Source organism: Nuphar pumila, chromosome 7, assembly GCF_984573655.1.
Source record: "Nuphar pumila chromosome 7, dmNupPumi1.hap1.1, whole genome shotgun sequence".
NCBI classification, from domain to species: Eukaryota; Viridiplantae; Streptophyta; class Magnoliopsida; order Nymphaeales; family Nymphaeaceae; genus Nuphar; species Nuphar pumila.
The window spans coordinates 40,837,845-40,860,672 of NC_143255.1; the positions used below are offsets into that span (position 1 = coordinate 40,837,845).

At 37.9% G+C, this 22,828-nt stretch overlaps 1 protein-coding gene across 1 annotated transcript; it reads left to right on the forward strand.

Moving 5' to 3' along the window:
• Positions 1-12,446: 12,446 nt before the first annotated feature.
• Positions 12,447-15,274, forward strand: LOC149832029 (uncharacterized protein At4g22758-like). The gene is made up of 3 exons (XM_090014270.1): positions 12,447-12,573; positions 12,923-13,127; positions 15,117-15,274. The coding sequence occupies exons 1-3, from the start codon at positions 12,478-12,480 to the stop codon at positions 15,266-15,268; spliced, it is 453 nt and encodes a 150-aa protein (XP_089870396.1). The 5' UTR covers positions 12,447-12,477; the 3' UTR covers positions 15,269-15,274.
• The last annotated feature ends 7,554 nt before the right edge of the window (positions 15,275-22,828 follow it).

A 22,828-nucleotide genomic window follows, 5' to 3' on the forward strand; every position in this document is an offset into this window, starting at 1 on the left:
TTGATTACTATTTTAGAGGGTAACCTGCTCAATAAATAAGTTGCAGTCTTTAATGTTTTCTCCCAGAGGGACTCTGGTAAAGTAGAATAAGAAATCATACTCTTTACCATATCCTTAAGAGTCATGTTTTGTCTCTCAGTAACACCATTCATGCTAGGAGTGCCTGACATGGTATACTAAGGAACGATTATATATTTCTCTAAGAATTTAGTAAAGGGTCTTGGACATTGTTTACATGTTTTATCATATCTACCATAGTACTCACCACCACGGTTAGATCTGACGACCTTAATTCTTTTGCCAAGTTGGTTTTCAACTTCAACCTTAAAAGATTTGAACATATTCAGGGTTCGAGATTTTTTATGAATTAAATATAGGTACCCATAACGAGAATAATCATCTATAAATATAATAAAATATTATTGATCATTCCAAGAAGTCGTAGTGAAGGACCCACAAATATCTATATGAATTAGTTCTAAGATGTCTATTCTCCTTTCGACACCCAATTTTCTTATGTTTGGTTGTTTCCCTTTAATACACTCAACACAAACCCGAAAGTCAGTGAAATCAAGGGAATTAAAAATTTTACTCATCACAAGCCTTTTAATTCTTTGTTTAGAAATATGACCAAAGCACTTGTGTCATAATAAAACAGAATTCTCATTTGTTAGTTTTTATTTTATACCATGAGAACTTAAATGCAAAGTTTTATTATATGAGGCGACAATATTAAGCAAATAAAGGTGATCAACCGAAGATAAAAAACCGGTCTCAATAAGATTTAAATCAAGAAATAATTTAAATTTATTGTTTTTAAGTAAATAAAAATAATCATATTTGGTAGTCGACAACTTAGGTAACCTTGCATAGACACACTTATGTGAGTGGTAGCACCAAAATCCATCCACTAAGTATGTTAGGGCATAGAAGTTAAATTAACCTTAGAACAAACCAAAGTAAGGAGTGTATCTTTATTCTCACGCCAAGCATGTTACTTGGTACAATCCTTCTTCACGTGACCCTTCCATTTGCAAAAGAAACAACTAAGAGCATTCGCTCTCTTGTCGTCCGATGATTCGAGCATATGATGCTTCATCCAAAAATACAAATGGCAATGCACCCTTGTTTGGCTTGCAATCCGAAGAGGGAGAATCCTCTGTCATCCAGCCAACCAGAAAAAGAAGAGAGGTGAAACCTCCCGTCGAATGATAATCAGTGAGGAAAAATAAGTGAGAGTCGATCAACCCTCACATCCTACCATCTAGAAAAGCAATGAACATGTCTTTAACGACGTCCGAGATTTTGAATGGGTGACACCGCCCCCTTGCTTCTGTCGATGAACAGAGAAAGGGTGAACCCCTTTTCCGTTCGGCGATAGGGGTGGACGATGACCCATCCAGCCGAACGGAAGGAAGTGAAACCACCCTCTCGCGATATCGTTCACTGTTCAGTCAAAACAAAAGGAGTGGTCTGATCGACCCTCTCGCCTATGCAATCCGATGATTCAAAAGGGAAGGGCTGAATGGCCCCACAACCCATTTAGGTGCCACCAAACACCCAACCACCAATCATACCAGATCAGTGCCTTCAATGGAGAAAAACACAATATATTCAATAAAATTGAATTTTTTCAATGATTCATCAGGAACATGCCGCTCTGATACCAATTGTTGAATTTAGAATCCACCAAAAAATGAAAAGGAGTGATGGCCATGTTCATGGTAAATCGTTGAAAACAAAACTGAATAACAATGCAAAAGCGTACCTGAATCCATTAGCACTCTGATAGATCGTTGACAGGTATGATTTTCGAAAACTTGTATATGTGGCATTTTTCCTTTCTCTAAACCTTATGAGGAACTAATTTCTTTTGTTGATGATGGGGAGCCTGAAGAGAATGCCACTATATACGGTTTGGAGACCATAACCTAATTGGTATCCAACTGAGCGTCTCTCCAATTCAGCCCATCATAGAGTTGAAGATAGACAGATAAGAGGTCTCTTTACATAATAAGACCATACCATATGAGATATCATATGGCCCAACCGAACTAGATCACATAAAGTGGGCATGAACCTAAAACAACTTATAATGTGTGATTCGTCATATGTAGGCCCACACAAATTTTTCCAACAACTACCTCTTTGAGTACCAAAGTTAGCAAATGAGCATAGAATAGAGAACCTCTAAGTTCCTTTATTCAAAGAACACCCATAAAAAGCTTCCCAATGCCAATAAACCCTTAAATTGATTTTACTTGTCATACATTTTAGATTTTATCGAGAAAACATGAATTCCTATCCCAACTATATGGGATCAGCTTTAGGAGTCATGTTTCATCATTCTTCATATATCTCCATCAGAGGTAGCAGATAACAGAACATTTGGCTTGGACTCTACCCTAGGGATCCATACAACCTTGAATCTAAGCTCTAGATCTTGTTTATCCTTTGCAGTGATAATAGCTCAGGGTTTGCAGCGATAACTTGGTATATCTACTAGACAACCATTAACAAAAATGTGTCTATGAATAACTTTTGCATGTTTAAATGCCAAGATTTTATATTGTGTACTGGCATGAGACCCGTACCAAGAATGGAGCAAATTGCACAAAATAATCATCAACAACAAAGGCCACAACAGATAAAGAAAAGGTCTATAGTTTATTGATAATCACCATTTATAGTTGCATAATCAAATCCTGAGAAGTAGGACTGCTACAAAATAGGCGCTACACAATGCAAAAGGAGGAATTGTCTAAACTCATAGAGTATTTTTACTTCATTCACCCATGTCCAGGACTTCCCACAAACGAAGCACTCATCATGCTTGTGTTCCTGTGGCACTCAGACAGCATGTCTAGGTAGAACTGACAGTTGCTGATATCAGCCGTTTAGATGGGGTCTTGCATGGTCATTTGTTTCTCCAACCAAGAAGGTATAACATCACAATTGTTCATTCTAATGAAGCTAAATAATTACTTACCAAATTCTATCTTAAAAATTTTTTCAAACGATGGAGCAATCATAAATCATCCATAGCTAGGACACAAAAAATAGTTGCATAAGTCATAAACCTACATTTTTTAGTTTCCATAGTCATAAACAGTACCAACACAAAATGCCTCAAACCATCCAACTACCATACATTTTTATGATATCATTTTCTGCCAAAGTGTCCTCGTCGCTTGCAAGAGGAGAGAAATGGCACACAATGTTTCTAGTTTGCCTTTCTTCCAAACCATCCAACTGATATGTACGTTGGGAATGTAACCCCATTTTTATCTTCTTTTTAATGCTCTTGAACATGCTTCTAGTTTGCCTGCAAATGAAACTGCCATATCAGCACAACAACTTGCTGCAAAGTAGCATAAAGAAGTGGAAAAGCAAATGAAACTGATCCTTTAGACTCTTCCTTATGAATTAACAAATACAAAGTTAGCCTGAATAATGGAAAAGCCCATGCTATTATTTAGAGTTTAAGAAAAAAAAATATAACATGTAGCACAGTCTAGGAGATCTAGGTTAAATATAATATGTTAAATATAATATATTTATGAAAACCCTATCATGGCTCCTACTGAAAATGAGTTAATGAAGTTGTCTAAGTATCCTCGCATTTTCATTATATATATTTTTGAAATCCATGAATATACATAAAGGAACAAATAATCCTAACCTAATGATGCTAAACCAATCAAAAAAACTCAAAACAAAAGTCATGGCAAATGAAATTGAACTCTTAGAGGAAAATTATCAACTTGTTGACCTAGAATTAACATCAATTTCCATAAAATTATCAACATGGATGACCTAAAATTTTGCAAGATAAAAATTGTTCACACAGATATCTGATCAAGGAAAGTGCAGTGTGATGGGCATATAAGATAAAATAATCATGATAAACCAGCTCCTTGATATAGTCAATCATGGTAAACCAGTTCTTCAATGTAATCAATTATACAAAATGTCACAAAAGCGAGAAAACAACTATATCTCAGGTTACAACATCATAGAAGCAAGGAACTCCGACGGTCGACTGCTCGGTGGAGGTCGGAGATGGTCAGCGATGGCGGTGGTTGAAGATGGCTGACGACTATGAGGGCTAGAGATTGTGTTGGCTGGAGAGAGCCGGCCGCGGTGGTGGTTGGAGATGGTCGTCGGTGGGAGTGTTGAGAGAAAAAAGAGAGACCGAAATGATTTTTTTTATTTTTTTGAAAAGTCCTCACCCTTGTTGGAAATAAAACAGCAAACTAGAGAAGAAGATCGTTCTCTAGAATGCAAAACATGCAGAAATGGTGCTAGAGAAGGAGAAGGCTACAAAAGGCTTCAAAACATTCCAATGACTTATCAAAATGAGGATACATGGCTGCTATATATATAGCATTCAAACCCAACTAGAATTTAATTACATAGTAAATTCCTACCATAGAAAAACTAAAAAGTTATTACATTTTCAAGGAGAAGAAATAAATGAGAGAGGAACCCAAAGAGTTTGCATAGAAAAATTGCAGATAGCCTTAATGTAAAATGAGTTCCCAAAATGAGGGAAGAATACGAAAAATCTAACTTATAATTCCAACAAGCCTTAATGTAAAACGAGTTCCCAAAATGAGAGAGGAATACGAAGAGTCTAGCTTATAATTCCAACAAGCCTTAATGTAAAATGAGTTCCCAAAATGAGAGAGGAATACGAAGAGTCTAGCTTATAATTTCAACAGCCACTCTTAAGCTAGACTATAACGACACCTAATTTCTCTCTCAATTTATTGAAAGTTTCATTCGTCAATGTTTTTGTAAAGATATCAGCCACTTGGTCTTGGGTCTTGCAAAACTTGACATTGACATCTCTATCTTTGATCAAGTCTCTAATGAAATGATACTTGATTCGAATATGCTTGCTTTTGCCATAAAAAACTGGATTTTTGGTGAGTGATATGGCTGAACTATTGTCACAAAACAAAGGAGTGTTTTCACATTGAGGATGCTTCAGCTCATGAAGAATCCACCTTAGCCAGAGAGATTGACAACTAGAAAGAGCCAATGAAATATACTCAGCTTCGGTTGTGGAGAGAGCAACAACAACTTGATTCTTCGATGCCCACGAGATTACACTTGAGCCAATGTAAAAAACAAAACCTAAAGTGCTTTTACTATCATCTCTATTTCCACCACAATCACTATCACAAAATCCCACCAATTTTGAATCTTCAACACATTTATAATGAATTCCATAATCGATAGTGCCACACACATATCTCAAAATTCTTTTGCCTATATCCCAATGAGTATTAGAAAGAGATTCCATGAATCTACTAATCATGCTGACAACAAACATAAGATCACGTCTTGTAGCAGTCACGTACATAAGACTACCAACAAGGCTTCTATCGAGAGTTGCATCGATCTTTCTCTGACCATCATTTTTGCTAAATTTCAATCCAACTTCCATGGGAGTATTAAGAGGTGTAGCACCCTCCATTCTAAACTTCTTCAATATATTTTCAACATACCTTTTTTGAGATATGAATATTCCATCTTCAGCTTGCTTTATCTCAATGCCCAGAAAAAAATGGAGAAGCCCCATGTCAGTCATTTCGAATTTGTGCATCATATCCTTCTTAAAATTTTCACACATGCTTACACTAGTGCCGGTAATGATTAAATCATCAACATATAACTAAGAACTCCCCTTGAATGTCTTCTTTGATAAAGAGAGTATGCTCGAAATGACACCGTTTGAAACCATTCTTCAAGAAATATCCATCAATGCGACTATACCAAGCCCTTGGTGCTTGTTTCAGCCCATATAAAGCCTTCTTCAATCTACACACTTTGTTTTCTTCATTCTTCTTCACATAACTTAGAGGTTGATCAATATACACTTCTTCTTCATAGAGACCATTCAAGAAAGCCGATTTAACGTCCATTTGATAGACCTTCCATTTTCTTTGAGCAGCCAAAGCTAACACCATGCGAATTGTTTCAAGGTGAGCCACAAAAGCAAAAACTTCATTAAAATCGATGTCATACCTTTGCTTGCAACCTTTTACCACCAGCCGAGCTTTGCATTTTTCAACTTCTCCATTTGAGTTGAACTTTGTTTTATATACTCACTTGATGCCAATAGATTTATGTCCACTTGGCAGCTGAGTCAACTCCCATGATTTCTTTCAATGGAGTTCATTTCTTGATTCATAGCAATTCTCAACTTCTCTTCTTGATATGCTTCTTCATAAGTAATTGGATCAGTGTCCGCAAATAAGGCAAAATTCACTAAATCTTCCTCAAGATTTCTTCTTGTTGTTTCATAAATTTCTTGAAGACTTCTTGTCTTCATAGGAGGAGATTCATAACTTCTTGAAGATGAGGAAGACGGTGATAAATACGCAGTTGGAGAGGAGAGTGAAGTATCTCCTTCGCCACCATCATTATTAGGTTCATGACTCTCCTCCTTATTGATGAAATATGAATTTTTATTTTCATTCTCGCCATCCCAATTTCAAGATTCTTCTTCATTGAATTTTACATCTCTGCTTATGATAATTTTCTTGGTGATTGGATTGTAAAGCTTATAAGCCTTTGAGCATTCACTGTACACAACACAGATACATTTTTCAGATTTATCTTCAAGCTTACTCCTTCGTTCATCGAGAATATGAGAATACCATATGTTGCCAAATACTTTCAAATGAGCAACACATGGTTTTTGCCCACTCCAAGCTTCTTGAAGAGTTAGGTCTTAGACACTTTTAGTGGGGGCACGATTAAGAAGATAGATAGCACATGCCACTGATTCAGCCCAGAATATGTTAGGCATACCTTTAGATTTTAATATACTTCTTGCCATCTCCATGATCGTGCGATTCTTCCTTTCCGCAACACCGTTTTGTTGAGGTGTATACCGAGTAGTCAACTGATGACGGATGCCCTTCTCTTTCAAGAATTCTTCAAACTCATTGGATATATATTCAACCCCATGATCAATACGCAAGGTTTTAATAGAAAGACCACTTTGCTTTTCAACAAATGTCATAAATTGCTTAAAATATTTGAACACCTCTGATTTTTCTTTTAGAAAATAAACCCATGTCTTTCGACTGGAGTCATCAATGAATGTTAAAAAGTAACGATTACCTCCAATAGATGTAGTGCGCATAGGGCCGCATAGATCAGAATGAACCAACTCAAGTGGTTTTGATGCTTGCCAAAATTTGCCACCAGGAAAAGAGTTTATGATATTTTTCAAGAACATAACCTTCACAAATTTTGTCTTGCTGGTGAATGTTAGGCATGCCTCTGACCATATGTTTTTTGCATATGAGAGATAAAGAACTGAAATTCAAATGCCCATATCGAAGATGCCATAATCATGATGGATCTTTAATAATAGTATTGAAGCAAGGAAGAACAACACTTTGAAATATAAATGAAAACATTTTATTTTGAGTCATTTTCACCTCGGCTATGAGAGTATTCTTCTTATCCTTGATTTCACATATTTCTCCTTTGAAATGAAGATCATATCCTTTTAGAATAAGTTACCCAACACTCAAAAAATTGTGTTTGAGGCATGAAATATAGAAAACATCGGTGACATGCTTGTCGCCAAGGTTAGTTTTAACAAGAATATCACGTCTCTTAACCGCAAGCCTATTATCATCACCTATTCTAACTTCAGTTTGGACCATTTCATTTAAGTCTACAAATAATTTTTTGTTTCCAGTCATGTGGTTACTACACCCACTATCAATATACCATACTTCATCATGTGTTTCTTCTTTGGTATCACAAGCAAGAAAGAAAATATCATCATCAAGAAATTTATTTTTCTCATGCATGAAAGTTACCTCCTTTTGGTTTCTTCTGCCAATCTCTTTCTACAGAACTTTATGGTGTGACCATACTTCTGACAATGAAAGCATTAAACTTGTGAGAGGGAGCGACCACGACCTCGACCTCTTCCTCGCATGGAATAAGATGAATCACAATCATCTTTTTTCGTCTCTTGATTTCTACCACCTCCATATCCTCTTCCTATTCCTCTTCCTCTTCGTCCTCGAGCACCACCATGAATAGAGAGATACGTCTGAAAAGCTTGCTCGATTGGAGGAGAATCAAATTGCTTACACGAAGTTTATGGGATTGAAGTGATCCCATTAAACTATCAATAAACAAGGTGGATAAGTCTTTGAATTCTTCTATAGCAACAATAATATGTTCAAACTTGCGAATTAAGCTTCTCAATATTTTTTCAACAACTCTTTGATCTTCAAGTTTTTCACCATTTTCTCGCATTTGATTAACAATGGAGAATACTCGATTGAAAAATGCTTCAATAGTTTCAGATTCTTTCATTTTTAAAAAATCAAATTCACTTCTAAGAGTTTGGAGTCTCACCATTTTTACCTTGTCTTCTCCTTTATATATTGTATAGAGAGTATCTCATGCTTCCTTTACCGATTCCGCCGAAGATATCATTTCAAAAATACCTCCATCAACAACTTGATAAATATAGAACAATGCCTTATTGTTCTTCTTCTGATTTTCCTTCAATTGAGTTTATTGTCGTGGAGTGATGTCTTCCACATTGTCCATCGCATCGAAGCCACTTTCAACAATGTCTCATAGATCTTGAGAGCCAAAGAACACTTTCATTTGAATACTTCACTTGTTATAATTTTTTCCATCAAAGCAAGGAACTTGTGGTTGCACCATATTGTTGGAAGTCATCCTAGGTCTGATACCACTATGTTAGAAATAAAACAGCAAATTAGAGAAGAAAATTGTTGTCTAGAATGAAAAACACGCAGAAATGGTGCTAGAGAAGGAGAAGGCTTCAAAACATTCCAACGACTTATCAAAATGATGATATATGGCTGCTATATATATATCATTCAAGCTCAACCAAAATTTAATTACATAGTAAATTCCTACCATAGAAAAACTAAAAAGTTATTACATTTTCAAGGATTAGAAATAAATGGGAGAGAAACCCAAAGAGTTTGCATAGAAAAACTGCAGATAGCCTTAATGTAAAATGAGTTCCCAAAATGAGGGAGGAATACGAACAGTCTAGCTTATGATTACAACAACCCTTAATGTAAAACGAGTTCCCAAAATGAGAGAGAAATATGAAGAGTCTAGCTTATAATTCCAACAAACCTTAATGTAAAACGAGTTCCCAAAATGAGAGAGAAATACGAAGAGTCTAGGTTATAATTCCAACTGAAATAGATGCATTCGACATAGTCCATTTGCTTAGAATCGATTATTGGATCATCGCAATTAGATCAAGAAATGTGATTTTGTATGCTTGAATATCTAAAAAAGTTTTGAGTCATTGATTTTTTTTAAGCTTTAAAAGATCCTTCTTATGCATCATAGTTGGATGATCTAAAATTGTTTCTATAAAACCAAGCATCAAGATTGCATCGGTACAATGAAATTTAAAATAATAATAATATATGAAAATCTCAATACATACCTATTTACATTTTTGTTGTTTACAGATTTTAGTTACCCTATATATATATATATATATATATATATATATATATATATATATATATATATATATATATATATATATAGAGAGAGAGAGAGAGAGAGAGAGAGAGAGAGAGAGATATTGGTAGCTACTCACACGTGCAAAATGGGTTTTCAGTCTTTTTTATTTTATTTTTAAATTATGATAGTACATATGTGATTTATGAATTTGATTTTATAGGGATTAGCTCTTGAAGCATTCGATTCTGACACATGGGTGGGTTTTTATAAGGTTATAAAAATCAACGATCCAAAATCTTTGTAAATTTTTTAGGCTTAAATAATTTTTTTCATCGAAAACTCATGATACAGGTGTGGATTCTTGGTAAATTGACCATGCTCGACACATTTATGGGATTGGAACTGGAAAAAAAAACATTGAAAAGGCAGAAAAACCCATTTAACAAGTATCATTTTGCAACTCTCTCTCTCTCTCTCTCTCTATATATATATATATATATATATATATATATAGAGAGAGAGAGAGAGAGAGAGAGAGAGAGAGAGAGAGAGTAATGGGTAGGTGTGAAACGATACGAGCTAAATGAGTTTTGAAGAGTTTTTTAATTTTATTTTTAAATTATGACCAGAGATGTGATCTATGTACTTGATTTTATAGGGATCATATCTTGAAGTGTTGGATTTCAGGGTGTGGGTTTTTATAAGGTTTGAAAAATCAACGGTCCAAAATCTTTGTAAATTTTTTAAGCTCCAAATATCATTTTTTTCATCTAAAACACATGATCCAGGTGTGAATTTCTCATAAATCGACCATGCCTAACACATTCATGGGGTTGGAACTGTGAAAAAAAAACACCTGAAGGGCAGAAAAACCCATTTAGAACGTATCAATTTTGCACATACCCATTTCTCATATATATATATATATATATAGAGAGAGAGAGAGAGAGACCATTGATATGGTTTGGGACATCCCATTACGGGCCAAAAGATGCCACGTTAACTGTGGCTTTATTTTGGTGTCAGCAATTTTAAACTACAAGAATAATGTCCCTGCCCACGGCATAGTTTCTTGTGGCCTTGGTTCACGTACCTTGGCAAACAAAATTTTGAAAGAATTGGCTATCTAAAAATTATTTAGAAAAATCTCAATCAAATCTAAAAATTAAAGTTATAAGGAATATATCGGAAAATAATTCAGAAGTATGCATAATTGTGGTAAAGTAGTGACATTGTCAAAGCAGATGATAATCTAATTTATGTTCTGTACATGATTTATCATGACAAAGTTGCGGCATCAAATGTCACATATATTTGTGACTACAGTTTTTTAACGATCCAAACATCGACAGGGTGACGCATGGTCCGGTGTGGTCCAGTCGAAGTCCAGGTCAAAGCCTAGTGAAGGCTGGGCCCAGAATTGACTGGATCCAGTAAATATCGTGTACCCTACCCCAGTTAACATTTCCCCTAGTCTCCCATAATTAATTATTTGGTTTGAATCCCCTGCTTATATCATTAGAAAATAGAAAATAACAACCACAATATTCTGCCACTTTCCCTAGATACCACCATCACTATATAATAAATGAGGCACTAATTGGAGAAAGCACCTAGATTGTTCCCGAAGTTATAAATGGGTTTTAAATTATCTAATTTTTTATGAGAAGATTTCTTCTTCAGTTGGCACTATGGAAGTCTATGCATCACATACTCATTATTGATGTAAAATTATGAGTTTTTGTTGATTTGGACTTGGTCTTTGTTCTCCATGCTTGTACATTAATTAACTACCGATTTAATAAATAAATAAATAAATAAACAAAATCCGCAACTAAAGTTTTGTATTCAATATGGGTCTTCGATCATATGATGATCATAATTGAAAGGTGAGAAGCAATATGGGTCTTCGATCATATGATGATCATAATTGAAAGGTGAGAAGGAAACATAAACAAGGATTGCCTTAGACGGATCTTGGCTCAAGATAGCAAATGCTTATGGCTAAAAACACTGCCAGAGATATTTTGAAAATAGTGGAATTTATCATGATATTTTCAAAGGCTGATATATTATGTAAAATAAGCAATATTTTCAAAATATTGCTCATGTTTGTAATATTGTATTGTTATCTCGATATTGCTTCAAGTAAACAAACTTTCTAATGTATATATATATATAGAGAGAGAGAGAGAGGGTAATGGGTCGGTGCTAAACGGCATGCTAAATAAGTTTTTGGGGCTTTTTTATTTTATTTTAAAATTCTGACCCTACATATGTGATCTACATTCTTATTCTTGATTTTATAGGGATCATCTCTTGAAGCTTTTGATTCCAACACATAGGTGGGTTTTTATAAAGTTCAAAATATCAACGGTCCAAAATCTTTGTAAATTTTGGAGGCCCCAAACATCATTTTTTTTCAGAGAAAACACATGATCCAGATGTAGATTCTTAGTAAACACACATAGGTGAGTTTAGCATGGACCCATTACTCTCTCTCTCTCTCTCTCTCTCTCTCTCTCTCTCTCTCTCTCTCTCTCTCTCTCTCTATATATATATATATATATATATATATATATATATATATATATATATATATATATATATATATACTCACAAGATTTTTCCTTGTTTTGAGATTTTCTCTATGATAATATTTGTGACATAGGTTAAAAACTGATAGTAGTCAGCTGAGTATGACATACATTCATATATAAGATATATTAAAAGCTGATAGTAGTGAATTGGGTATGCCATGAAATCATATGTGAGCCTTCCCAAGAAAAGTTTTGCGGCTAAGTCAACCACAGCCCTTTATATTCATGGTTTTGTGCCATGCAAAGCAGAACATTCAACCCTCAATATATACCTCAGCATCTGCTGCGGATTGGAATCATGGAGCAGAAGATGATAACAACCAACACACACCACAACCCCAACTTTGCGCCAAAGTCACCAGCCATGGCACCACACGCGCCAAAGTCCCTGTTTCATTCTCCACCCACTGCTCATGAACTCTTGAAATCACCCTTGTCATTCCTCACCAAGAGAAACAGGGTATTCACTATTTGTTTGTTCCTTTTTTTTCACTTCATGAAGTTTCCTATGTTCAGATCTCAGTCATCCTCTGTGATTTAAATGCGATGTTTACACATTACTAACGTTTTTTTAAGAATTTTTTTGTATTATTTATATCTTTACAATAGTTTTATATATATATATATACTGATATTTTCACCTAACATGTTTCATGTAATGAGCAAAAAGGATGCAAACTCAAAACCAATTTTGTTGTATACAACTTCCAAATTCTGCAGCATCTTGCGTTCCAAATCCACAGACTCAAATTGAACCAAAGATGACTGGAAAAGAAAACAGTATTGATGTTGATTTTGGGTGAATGAAGGTTGGAGATGAAGGAAACAGGATTTTGGTGGTGATTCATGTGATGGGTAGTTCTGGTCCCTTGAAGACGGTGGTGAAAGAAGATGACAAGGTGGGTGATGTGGTGGGTGCTACTCTTAAGCTCTACGCTCGTGAAGGGCGCCTCCCTGCTCTTGGTTCTAAGGCTTCCCAATATGAACTCCACTGTGCCCACAGCGGATCTGGAGGTAAGCTCAATTGCTCCCTGACAATTCTATTTGATTCAACAGGCGTTAGGATCTATGTCACAAAGATACGGGTACGACCCAACTCATGACACGAGTTCAACACATGAGTTTTAAAACCTTTTGAAAGATAAGACACGAGGACACGGGTATTTTTTTATTTTTAATCAATAAAAAATATTTTATTTGATATTTTAATATTAAAAATATTTTCGTATTAGTAAAAAGTATTAATAATTATTAAATAATATTAAAATATCATCCATACATGCCAGTGTTCATGTCAGCATGTTAGTGTCATGTTTTGTCAGCCAAAACGGCATGTCCCTTTGACATATCATAGGGTATTATGGTCAAGTCCACTAATTTTGTGCAAATAATATCACTTTTTTTTCATATTTTGCTTGGGGAAACCCCATCCGGGACTGGAGACTATCGTCACCATACGGACAGCATAAAACGCCAGGGTTAGGACCCTCAATTTAACAAACCTGTTTTTGTTTTTTTTTTAAGACAAGCTAGGGGTTAGGCAGACTCCTACCAGTTATACAACTATACCATTGGGTTTTGAACCTGCAACGTCCCAACACAATGTGAAGTGCACCAACATTGGGTTTGAACACCTATGCATTTCTGCATGCGCTTATACATTTCCACTGAAAACCTACCTTCTCCGTGACACGCAAACTGGCCCCTTAGTGTTTTATGTCTAAACCGACTCTTAGCTGTCAGAATAGCCATCAACTCTTTGATCGAGTCATGGAAGTTTTACACATTAATCAAACTAATGAATACCTAAACAAGATTGGCATGAAGCATTGGACCATGAGAGCAGATCAGGTCCATGGACGACACCTGATGGCCACACAAGACATTCATCCATCGAGTGCATAATGGCCGTTCAATTTACAACCATAGATGCCATCGATCTAGAAAGTCATGTAGGACTCATGTACATGAAGTACATCGATTGAGGAGGTTTTTGGGTGTACTGACACCTGAGACGAACGGCATCAAAGGGTCTTTGATCATAACCATCGAACGAGCCTTGGATCTGATCCTCTCATTTGACCATGTAGCTCAAAAAACTGATCCTAGGGTTCTGTGTTGGCCTATTCAGCCCACAAGGGCACCACACACCCAGCTAGGTGCAGGGATGGCAGTGGACCAGGGCGGGGGACAAAGTCTCCACCCCCACCTCATCTCAAAATCCGGACCTCCATCCTTGCACGGGTTTAGATTTTAACCTCCATCCCCGCCTTCATTCTCATTTCATGTCCTCTATCCCCGGTCCAAACGGGGTGAGGTGGGTCAGGGTTCTGTTTCCCCTCGGTCCATTGCCATCCTTAAAGAAGGATTTGAGACAGTGCGGGGCGGGGCAAGGCGAGGATCGAGACGGGGACAGGGCGGGGCGGGGGAAAGCGTAAGTCCATCCCTGCCTCCATCCTTGCACAGGTTTTGATTTTAACCTTCATCCCCATTTCATGTCCTCCATCTCCGTTCCAAATGGGGCAAGACGGGGCGGGGCCCCGTTTTACCCCAGTCTACTGCCATCCCTATCTAGATGGGTCAGCTTGAGGCTTTCAAGTTGAAGGAGGTCAAGAGTTCAATACTTTGGAGCTGCATCCTTTGCCGCAAGACTAGGCCAACAGAAAACTATCCCCGGTGGTCCAAGAGGAGAGTAATTATAGAGCTTTACGCAGCAGACGGCCACAGTTACAGGGTCAACGTGACACCTCTCGTCCCCATAAGACGACGTCCAAACCATGGTTTCTCCACGTTAATTGAAAAGAAAAATAATAATTAGTGCAACCATTTGTGCCTTGATGGACTCAGGATCATAATAAGGATCCTTGGTCAAGTTTTTTTAATGTCTTAGACTTGTATTGGGTTCTGGTTTTTATTTAACAATGATAGAACCATTTCCATATGATATGAAATGATATTTGCCTTGTTTGAATCTAACAACTATTTTGTGGATTTATGTATCAGCTCTAGATGAATCCAAAGAGATTGGGGCATGTGGGATCAGAAGCTTTTTACTGTGCAAAAGAAACCAAGAGAACAGTCCAGATGATACTCACAATGGTTGGCAAGCTCGAAAATCAAGAGCATCTCATCTAGCCAATTGTCTTAGTTTCTGATGGTGGTTCTGCTGCATGTGCGGCTATCCTGAATTATATCTTCTGTAATACAATCTAAAGCATAAGGAACATATATTGATAAACAAAAAATGATCATATGCAACACTTTTCTCATCATCATCAACTCTTCATGTATGATAAACATAAGATGATATCTAATAAAGTTCAGGCATTAAGGTATCACCTAAGCATACAAAAGACTAGCATAAATGGAGGTGTCAATGCATGTTCTTTGCCAATTTTGCACACACAAAACAAGCTTAAATACAACCTGTTGGCAACAAGACAAACCAGACTCAGTCTCAGGCAACGGCATGAAAGGCAAGCATATGCAGGCTAGAATCAAGGGACGTCGGAATATATACATGAATGTCAAGATGGTGAATGATTGCATATAATTTCTGTGCTTAAACATCGTTTTATTCTTATAATTTTTGTGGATCCATGCATATTATAAACTGAGTTCTTCCATGTCCAAGGGCTGGAGGGTCAACCCCTGAGCTGTAGGAGCACCCGATTGATGGTTCTGAACACAAGGAGTCGACCCCTGTCAGTTCTACGTCTGTCACTCGTTTAGAGAGTCGACTCTCAAGTGGCCAACATCTCTTTGTGTTTTGAATCAACCCTCCATATTTTAAGTCGACTCTCAGCATAATAAAACATCTCTTAGTATTTTGAATCGACCCTCTATATTTTGAGTCAACTCTCGTCACCGTGAAAGAGTCCACTCTTAGCATAATTAGCATAATGAAACATCTCTTTGCAAACATCGTCTAAAATGCCAAGCAGGTTATATGCCCCCCCCCCGAACAGGGCAGTTAGCTACATCTCATGATCGGGGGTCCCAAAGAGCACCACGTATGTAAGCATATGCGTCTCGTATCCCCATGTTTGTCACCATTAATTAGCGTTGGAATTTGATGCGATTGCAAAGACTTAAGTACCCTCTCCTCCATTGGTGCAAAAAAAAATGACGGTTCTTGAAAAGGAGTGATTGTAAAGACTTAAGTGCCCCGAAGATGATTATTTAAGACCCAGTCTCTGCACTGCAGGATTATCCGAGAAAGAAATCTCCCCTGGAGGAGGCCATGAACATCAACCCTCTTACTCTCTCTCTCTCCCTTCTATTTCTGCTTCTGTGCACATCCATTAGAAGATCATACATTGCTCCATCAAGCACCGACTGACCTGCACATTGACTGTTGTGGAGCCTGATTCAAAGTTTTTACCCTTACAGGAGGAGAGTTTGGGGGCTCATCTCAGCGTGGGTAGCATCATTCAACTCTCACTCTCTCTCTCTCTCTCTCCCTTCTATTTCTGCTTCTGTGCACATCCATTAGAAGATCATACATTGCTCCATCAAGCACCGACTGACCTGCACATTTACTGTTGTGGAGCCTGATTCAAAGTTTTTACCCTTACAGAAAGGGGGGCCTTTTGCCCTTACAGAAGGGGGGATTTACATTTCGTAGAACACCCGTCACCGGAACGAGATGAACACCCATCACCGGAACGACGGCTCTGCTGAGACCTCCTCGCTAGGGAGAGGAAGACGACATGGTGGAGCTTCTGCTGGCCATCCTCAGCGCGACTGCACCGACTGGGTTGCTGTCGAGGAGGAGGGCGAGAACGGTGACTCTTAGCATGGGCAATCTTTCTTTTGATGATTGTGGTTGTAATGTATCATTGAAGTTAAAATGGAGAATGAAATGACAAAAAAAATTGCTAAAAATTTACAGAAATAAACTAGACTCAATAACGAAGACACCACTTTTTACGGATTTGGAATATGACCTCCGGTTAGGGAGATATGGCTCTGACAAGTTGGTCCTAATTTGCGGAAGACACTACAAATCGCTATAGCGATTTGCGGAAGACACTACAAATCGCTATAGCGATTTGTGAATCGCTATAGCGATTTGCGGAAGACACTACAAATCGCTATAGCGATTTGAAGACACTACAAATCGCTATAGCGATTTGTGAATCGCTATAGCGATTTGCGGAAGACACTACAAATCGTTATAGCGATTTGCGAATCGCTATAGCGATTTGCGGAAGACACTACAAATCGCTATAGCGATTTACGGAAGACACTACAAATCGCTATAGCGTTTCGCGATTTACGGAAGACACTACAAATACTACAAATTGTTGTAGGAAAGCCCGATAATACTATAAATCATTGTTGGAAGGCCCAAAAAAAATTTGGTCCGGAGGGCGCTGCCCCCCGAGCCCCCCGCCAGGGGCGGCCCCCCCTGGACCCCCGCCCGCTGACCGCGCAGCGGGATCCGCGCTGGGGGGGAGCCCCCGGACCCCCCTCCTGTAAGGGAAAAAACTCTAAATCAGGCACATAAGTAGAGAGAGAAGGGAGAGAGAGTGAGAGGGTTGGTGTTCATGGCCTTCTCCAGGAGGAACCCTTTACCTCCCTTGATTTCTTCTCTACAGAGAGAGAGGGTTTTACAGTGTTTTACGAAGAAGGAAGAAGAAGAAGATGACGATGGAGCAATGTAGGATCGTCTGTTGGATGTGCACAGAAGTAGAGAGAGAAGGGAGAGAGAGTGAGAGGGTTGATGTTCATGGCCTTCTCCAGGAAGAACTCTTTGTTTCCCTTGATTTCTTCTCTAGAGAGAGAAAGGGTTTTACAGTGTTTTACAAAGAAAGAAGAAGAAGACATGTTTGTCCTTTTTTTGAACAGAAAAAGAAGAAGACTTTGAAGAGTCAACATCATCCTTGACTTTCTGGATGGAGGACATGTTTGTCCTTTTTTTGAACTATTTGTTTTTTCTTTTTTGAATGAAGGGCATTTTTGTCATTTTTTCAAACCATCACTTTATGAGAATAATAGCAATAAAGGGTACTTAAGTCTTTACAACAACACCAGAGTCCGATGCAAAGTTATGTCAACATACACGGGAATACGAGCCCCATGTGCATGAATATGTGGCGCTCATTCGATCCCCCGAACACGGACGTGGGATTCAGTGAATCATCGGGGGCGAACATACACAACCCTCTCTCTAAAATGGGCCTACTGCCTCCCCACATTCAAAGCAAGTTGGGGCTGGCTCGGTTTATGGTTCAAAACCGGGGATTGCTTTGCCTTTTTATTTTCCCAAAAGTTTGTCACACGTATCATGGTAAGAGGATATTTACAATAAACAATAAGAATGTGTTATATAAACCACTGGCTTACTTCGCATAGACATGAATATGCGTACGGAACACAATATGAACATGCCTCTTACAATATGCAAGCTTTGTAAAATTAGGACATGGTGACACAACACAAAACTAGGACATGAGGACATTATATATATATATATATATATATATATATATATATATATATATATATATATATATATATATATATATATATAGAGAGAGAGAGAGAGAAACTGGAATCTGTTTACAAGCAAAACATGCTGGCATGAACTAGGCACTTCTGACGCTTTTTCACAAATCTAACCCTGCAGATGCATTCGCCGTAGGCCATTTGCTAAGAAACAACTTTTGGATCATCGAAATTGGATCAAGAAATGCAATTTTTTATGCTTGAATATTTACGAAAATTCTGAGTCGTTGGTTTTCAAGCCTTAAAAGATCTTTATACATAGTAATCTGACGATTCAACAGTCTGTTTCTATAAAACCAAACATCTAGATCACATTGGTATGGTGAAATTGAAAAAAAAAAACTATGAAAATCTTGGTACTTCCTACCAGCAAACATGTTTTGCTGGTAAACATATTCTAGTTACCCTATATATATATATATATATATATATATATATATATATATATATATATATATATATATATATATAGAGAGAGAGAGAGAGAGAGAGAGAAAATTTATCTAAAGCAACAAAGCCTGAAAATCTTAAGTATAAATTCTTCAACTCTAAATCCTTGAATGAATAAAAGCTTAAAGAACAAACCATTGGCTTAAAATTCTAGAAAGATTTCCATCAAATAACAAAATTAAGCATGCCATTGGATTGAGGTAAAATCATTAGCTTATGTGTGTCATACGACCTACCTCTACAATAACTTCACATTTGCCTGTGAAAAGAAAAGAAAAGAAAATTCTCCATCAATCTGAAAGATACTTGGAAAAACGGCCTTTGCTCAAAAAACAAATTTCTTGATCATATGTTTTTGCATTTTCAAACTACAAGAAATGCTTTTCTCCAAACTAAAAATACCCTAAACCGAGTTGACCCAGTGACTTAATAATCTAACAAAACAGTATATTCAAGTCATATACCTTCTCATAGCATATATGTTCCAGGCATTTCAAATAAAGCATTTTGTTATATTTTTTAGATATAGTGCCTCAAAGTGTAAAACCCACAAAATTTAAAAAAAAATGCACCCAGGTCGGATCCGGACCCGGACCCACCAACCCGTTAGGGTTAAAAACCGCAGGGGCGAGGGTTTCTTTTAAACACTCTCCCCCGTGCCGCAGCTGTGCCCCTTTCCCCTCTCGTCGAACAGGGAAACCCATGAAGGGTTTCCCGATTTACACCCCCCGTGCCTTTAAGAGCACGCAAGGGTGAGGGAGGAGCCCTCACCCGTGCACTCTTCCTCCTCCCTCTTTCTCTCCTCTCTCGCTCCCCATGTGAGGCAACATCGGCGATGCCAGCCGACGACGTTGGCACCTTCTAGATACGCCCTCCTTTTTCTTCTTCTTGCTGTCAGAGGGCTGGCAGGAGGTTGGTGGCCCCTGTCGTGCCTTCCCCTTCTTCCCCTTTCTTTTGTGTTTGCCGGGAGGCCGATAGGAGGTCAGCGGCCCCCTGTCGTACCCTCTCTCTCTCGTTTTGGTACATCGGGAGGTCGATAGGGGGTCAACGGGCCCCTGCCATGCTTTCCACGCTCTCCCGCTCTGCCATGCTCTCCCTTCCCCAGGAACTCCTGTATGGCAGGGGGCTCAACCCCTGCCACTGGGGTTTTTTTCTGTAGGCAAGGTGAGCTTTGCCTCCTTGTTCAGGCAGAGGCCTTGGCTCTGCCGTTCGTGCACTCTGACAGGGGACCTGCCTCTATTAATTTTTTGGCAAGGGCTTTGCCCCTGCCTCTTGAGTCCTTTTCTAGCAGGGGTTTTCCCCCTTGTCGCTTGAGATTCACAGTGGGCGAGGTGAAGCCATGCCTCACCTTGGTCGGGTAGGGGCTTTTGCCCTATCACTCGTCTCCTGGCAAGGTCGGCAGGGGCCAAGCCCCTATCTCCTGTGCTTGTCTCGATGGGTCAGCAGGATCAAGGCCTGTCGTCCATTGCTCCCCCTTGACCGATCGACAGGCAAAGGTGATGCCTTGTTGCTGTAGGTCGGCAGAAGTCCAGTCCTTACCGCCTTCTGCAAGACGGTAGGGGTCGAGCCCTGTAGTTCTTCACCATCCTCTGTAGCTTCTGCAGGTCGGGGCCTTTGCCTCCCTTAATGAAAGCCAGGTTGGGTCAGGCTCACAGATGAGTCAGCCTGCCTCTCCAGTTTCCTTTCAAATGGTTAATTGATAACCTTTTTCACAGTTGGCGCAACAGAGCACACTCGCCCCGCGTCGATTTTGAGGTACAGGTTATTTCTTTTGAATCATGTGAGAAATCAAATACTGATTCAATTTCCATGTAATATTTAGTGTAAATACATGGTTAGAGAGTGAATCTATGTGTTCACTCTAGATTACATGGATGAGGACCTATAGACTCTCTTTTATATGGATGTTTTCGGTTCTTTTCATATAAAAATTTTTTGTGTATGGGTATCCCTCATAATCCAGTGGTAAGGGTTTAGATTAAATCATATTAGCAAGGGTTTAAGAACAAAGTGGACATCTATGAATCTAAGTACAGATTTACAGTCTTCCGATTCTTTTCACCATGATTGTTTCTTGGCCCATGCAAATTCTTGAGGATTTGTGATAGCTAGGGCATCAAAGGAAAACATGGTTACTTTGAAATTGGTCTTTTCCTGCATAGTCATGCTACTTTCTGCTTGCCTAACAGTGTGTTGTTGGTATTGATTCAATGGATCACACTTGAAGTGATTTGAACATTACTTCACACTATGATGCAAATTTGGCAAGTGACATTGGCATAGTTCTGGGTGTTCCCATATCCACCACTTTTCTAGCCATAATTGTAGTTGTTGTAGTTGAAGTTCCCATACCCAATATTATAATTCTTGGTATTGCTGTTGTTGGTGAATATATGTAAAATTTCTGATTCCAGTGGTATTAGGGAAACCATAACCCCTTTCATTATAGTTATTATTCTCTCATCTTCTGCGGCCCTGATTTCCCCATAGTTATTGTTGGTGAACAAAACTTCGAGAGGCTTCCATGCAATGCGGTTTTCTTGGCAAAACCTGGCATCATAGTTGGCTAGGAGAGGTCTTAGTTTCGAAAAGCTAGAAGATTCAACCCTATTGATAAGTTTACAATAAAATTCTTGTTGTCTTCTCGCAATTCATGAAGGTCATAGTACACTTTATTGTGCTCATTCACGGGTTGTCCCACCATAGTTAGTTGATCATAAATTTGCTTGAGATACCCCAAATAATAAAAAATAGACTTGACCTACATTTCATTAAAGATTGCCTTAGGTGCATCACATTAGCAAGAGAGACTTGTACATACGACTCATGAAGCACATTCCATAAATTTTGTATTGGGGAAAGGTCAACTACTCGTGAAAAGATGTTTTCGAATGGTGTAAAAATATCCAGCCAACCAAGCCCTTGATCACGGACTACGCATTCTTTCATATGCTGGATTAGGGTCCATGCACACTTCTTTAGAGCTATTCTCCTTAAGTTCCTCACAATTCTTTGCATGTAATGATATTGGGTGCAAATTTCTTTAGAAAAAAAATATATATATAATTTGTATTGTGTGCTGCCCGTTGTAGATTCCAGATGTTTACCTGCTTATGATTAACATGTTTTGAGTGATTGATATTCAAAGGCAATGTTACTACATGGGTATTTTGTGAATATGTACCAATCTGAATTGTTGGGTCATGCTGCATATATATAGTTAAACAAGTAGTCACATGTGTAAAAAGACTTATGAATGAAGGCTTACATGTGATGTGAGTATGTGAATTAAAAACATGCATTCGATATGAGTGAATGCATTAAATGAAAACATGCACTTGATATAGTTGCATATGAATTAAGTAAATACATGTTAATGAATATTTTTATTGCATACACATGATAAAGGTTTACATATATGGATGTGCATTTAGAAAGCATGTGGTTTATTTCCTATATGACATGTTGGATATGAATGCATGCCTGTTAACATGTTATGACAAAGTTTGTTTTGGTAGAGGTGCATAAATGATATGAATGTGTGCTGCTCTGAAATTCAATTTCTAGATCCGGGTTATGTTCATGTGTGTGGATGTTAACATATGTTATGAACGAACAGTTTCATGTGCCTACATTTATGGAACATGTTTAATTATTGTGCATTTATGAATTGGTTTCAAGTGCATGTGCATACATGAAATCGATGTGTGTTTGACATGTACAATCTTGCATAAATGTTCTCATGTACTTAT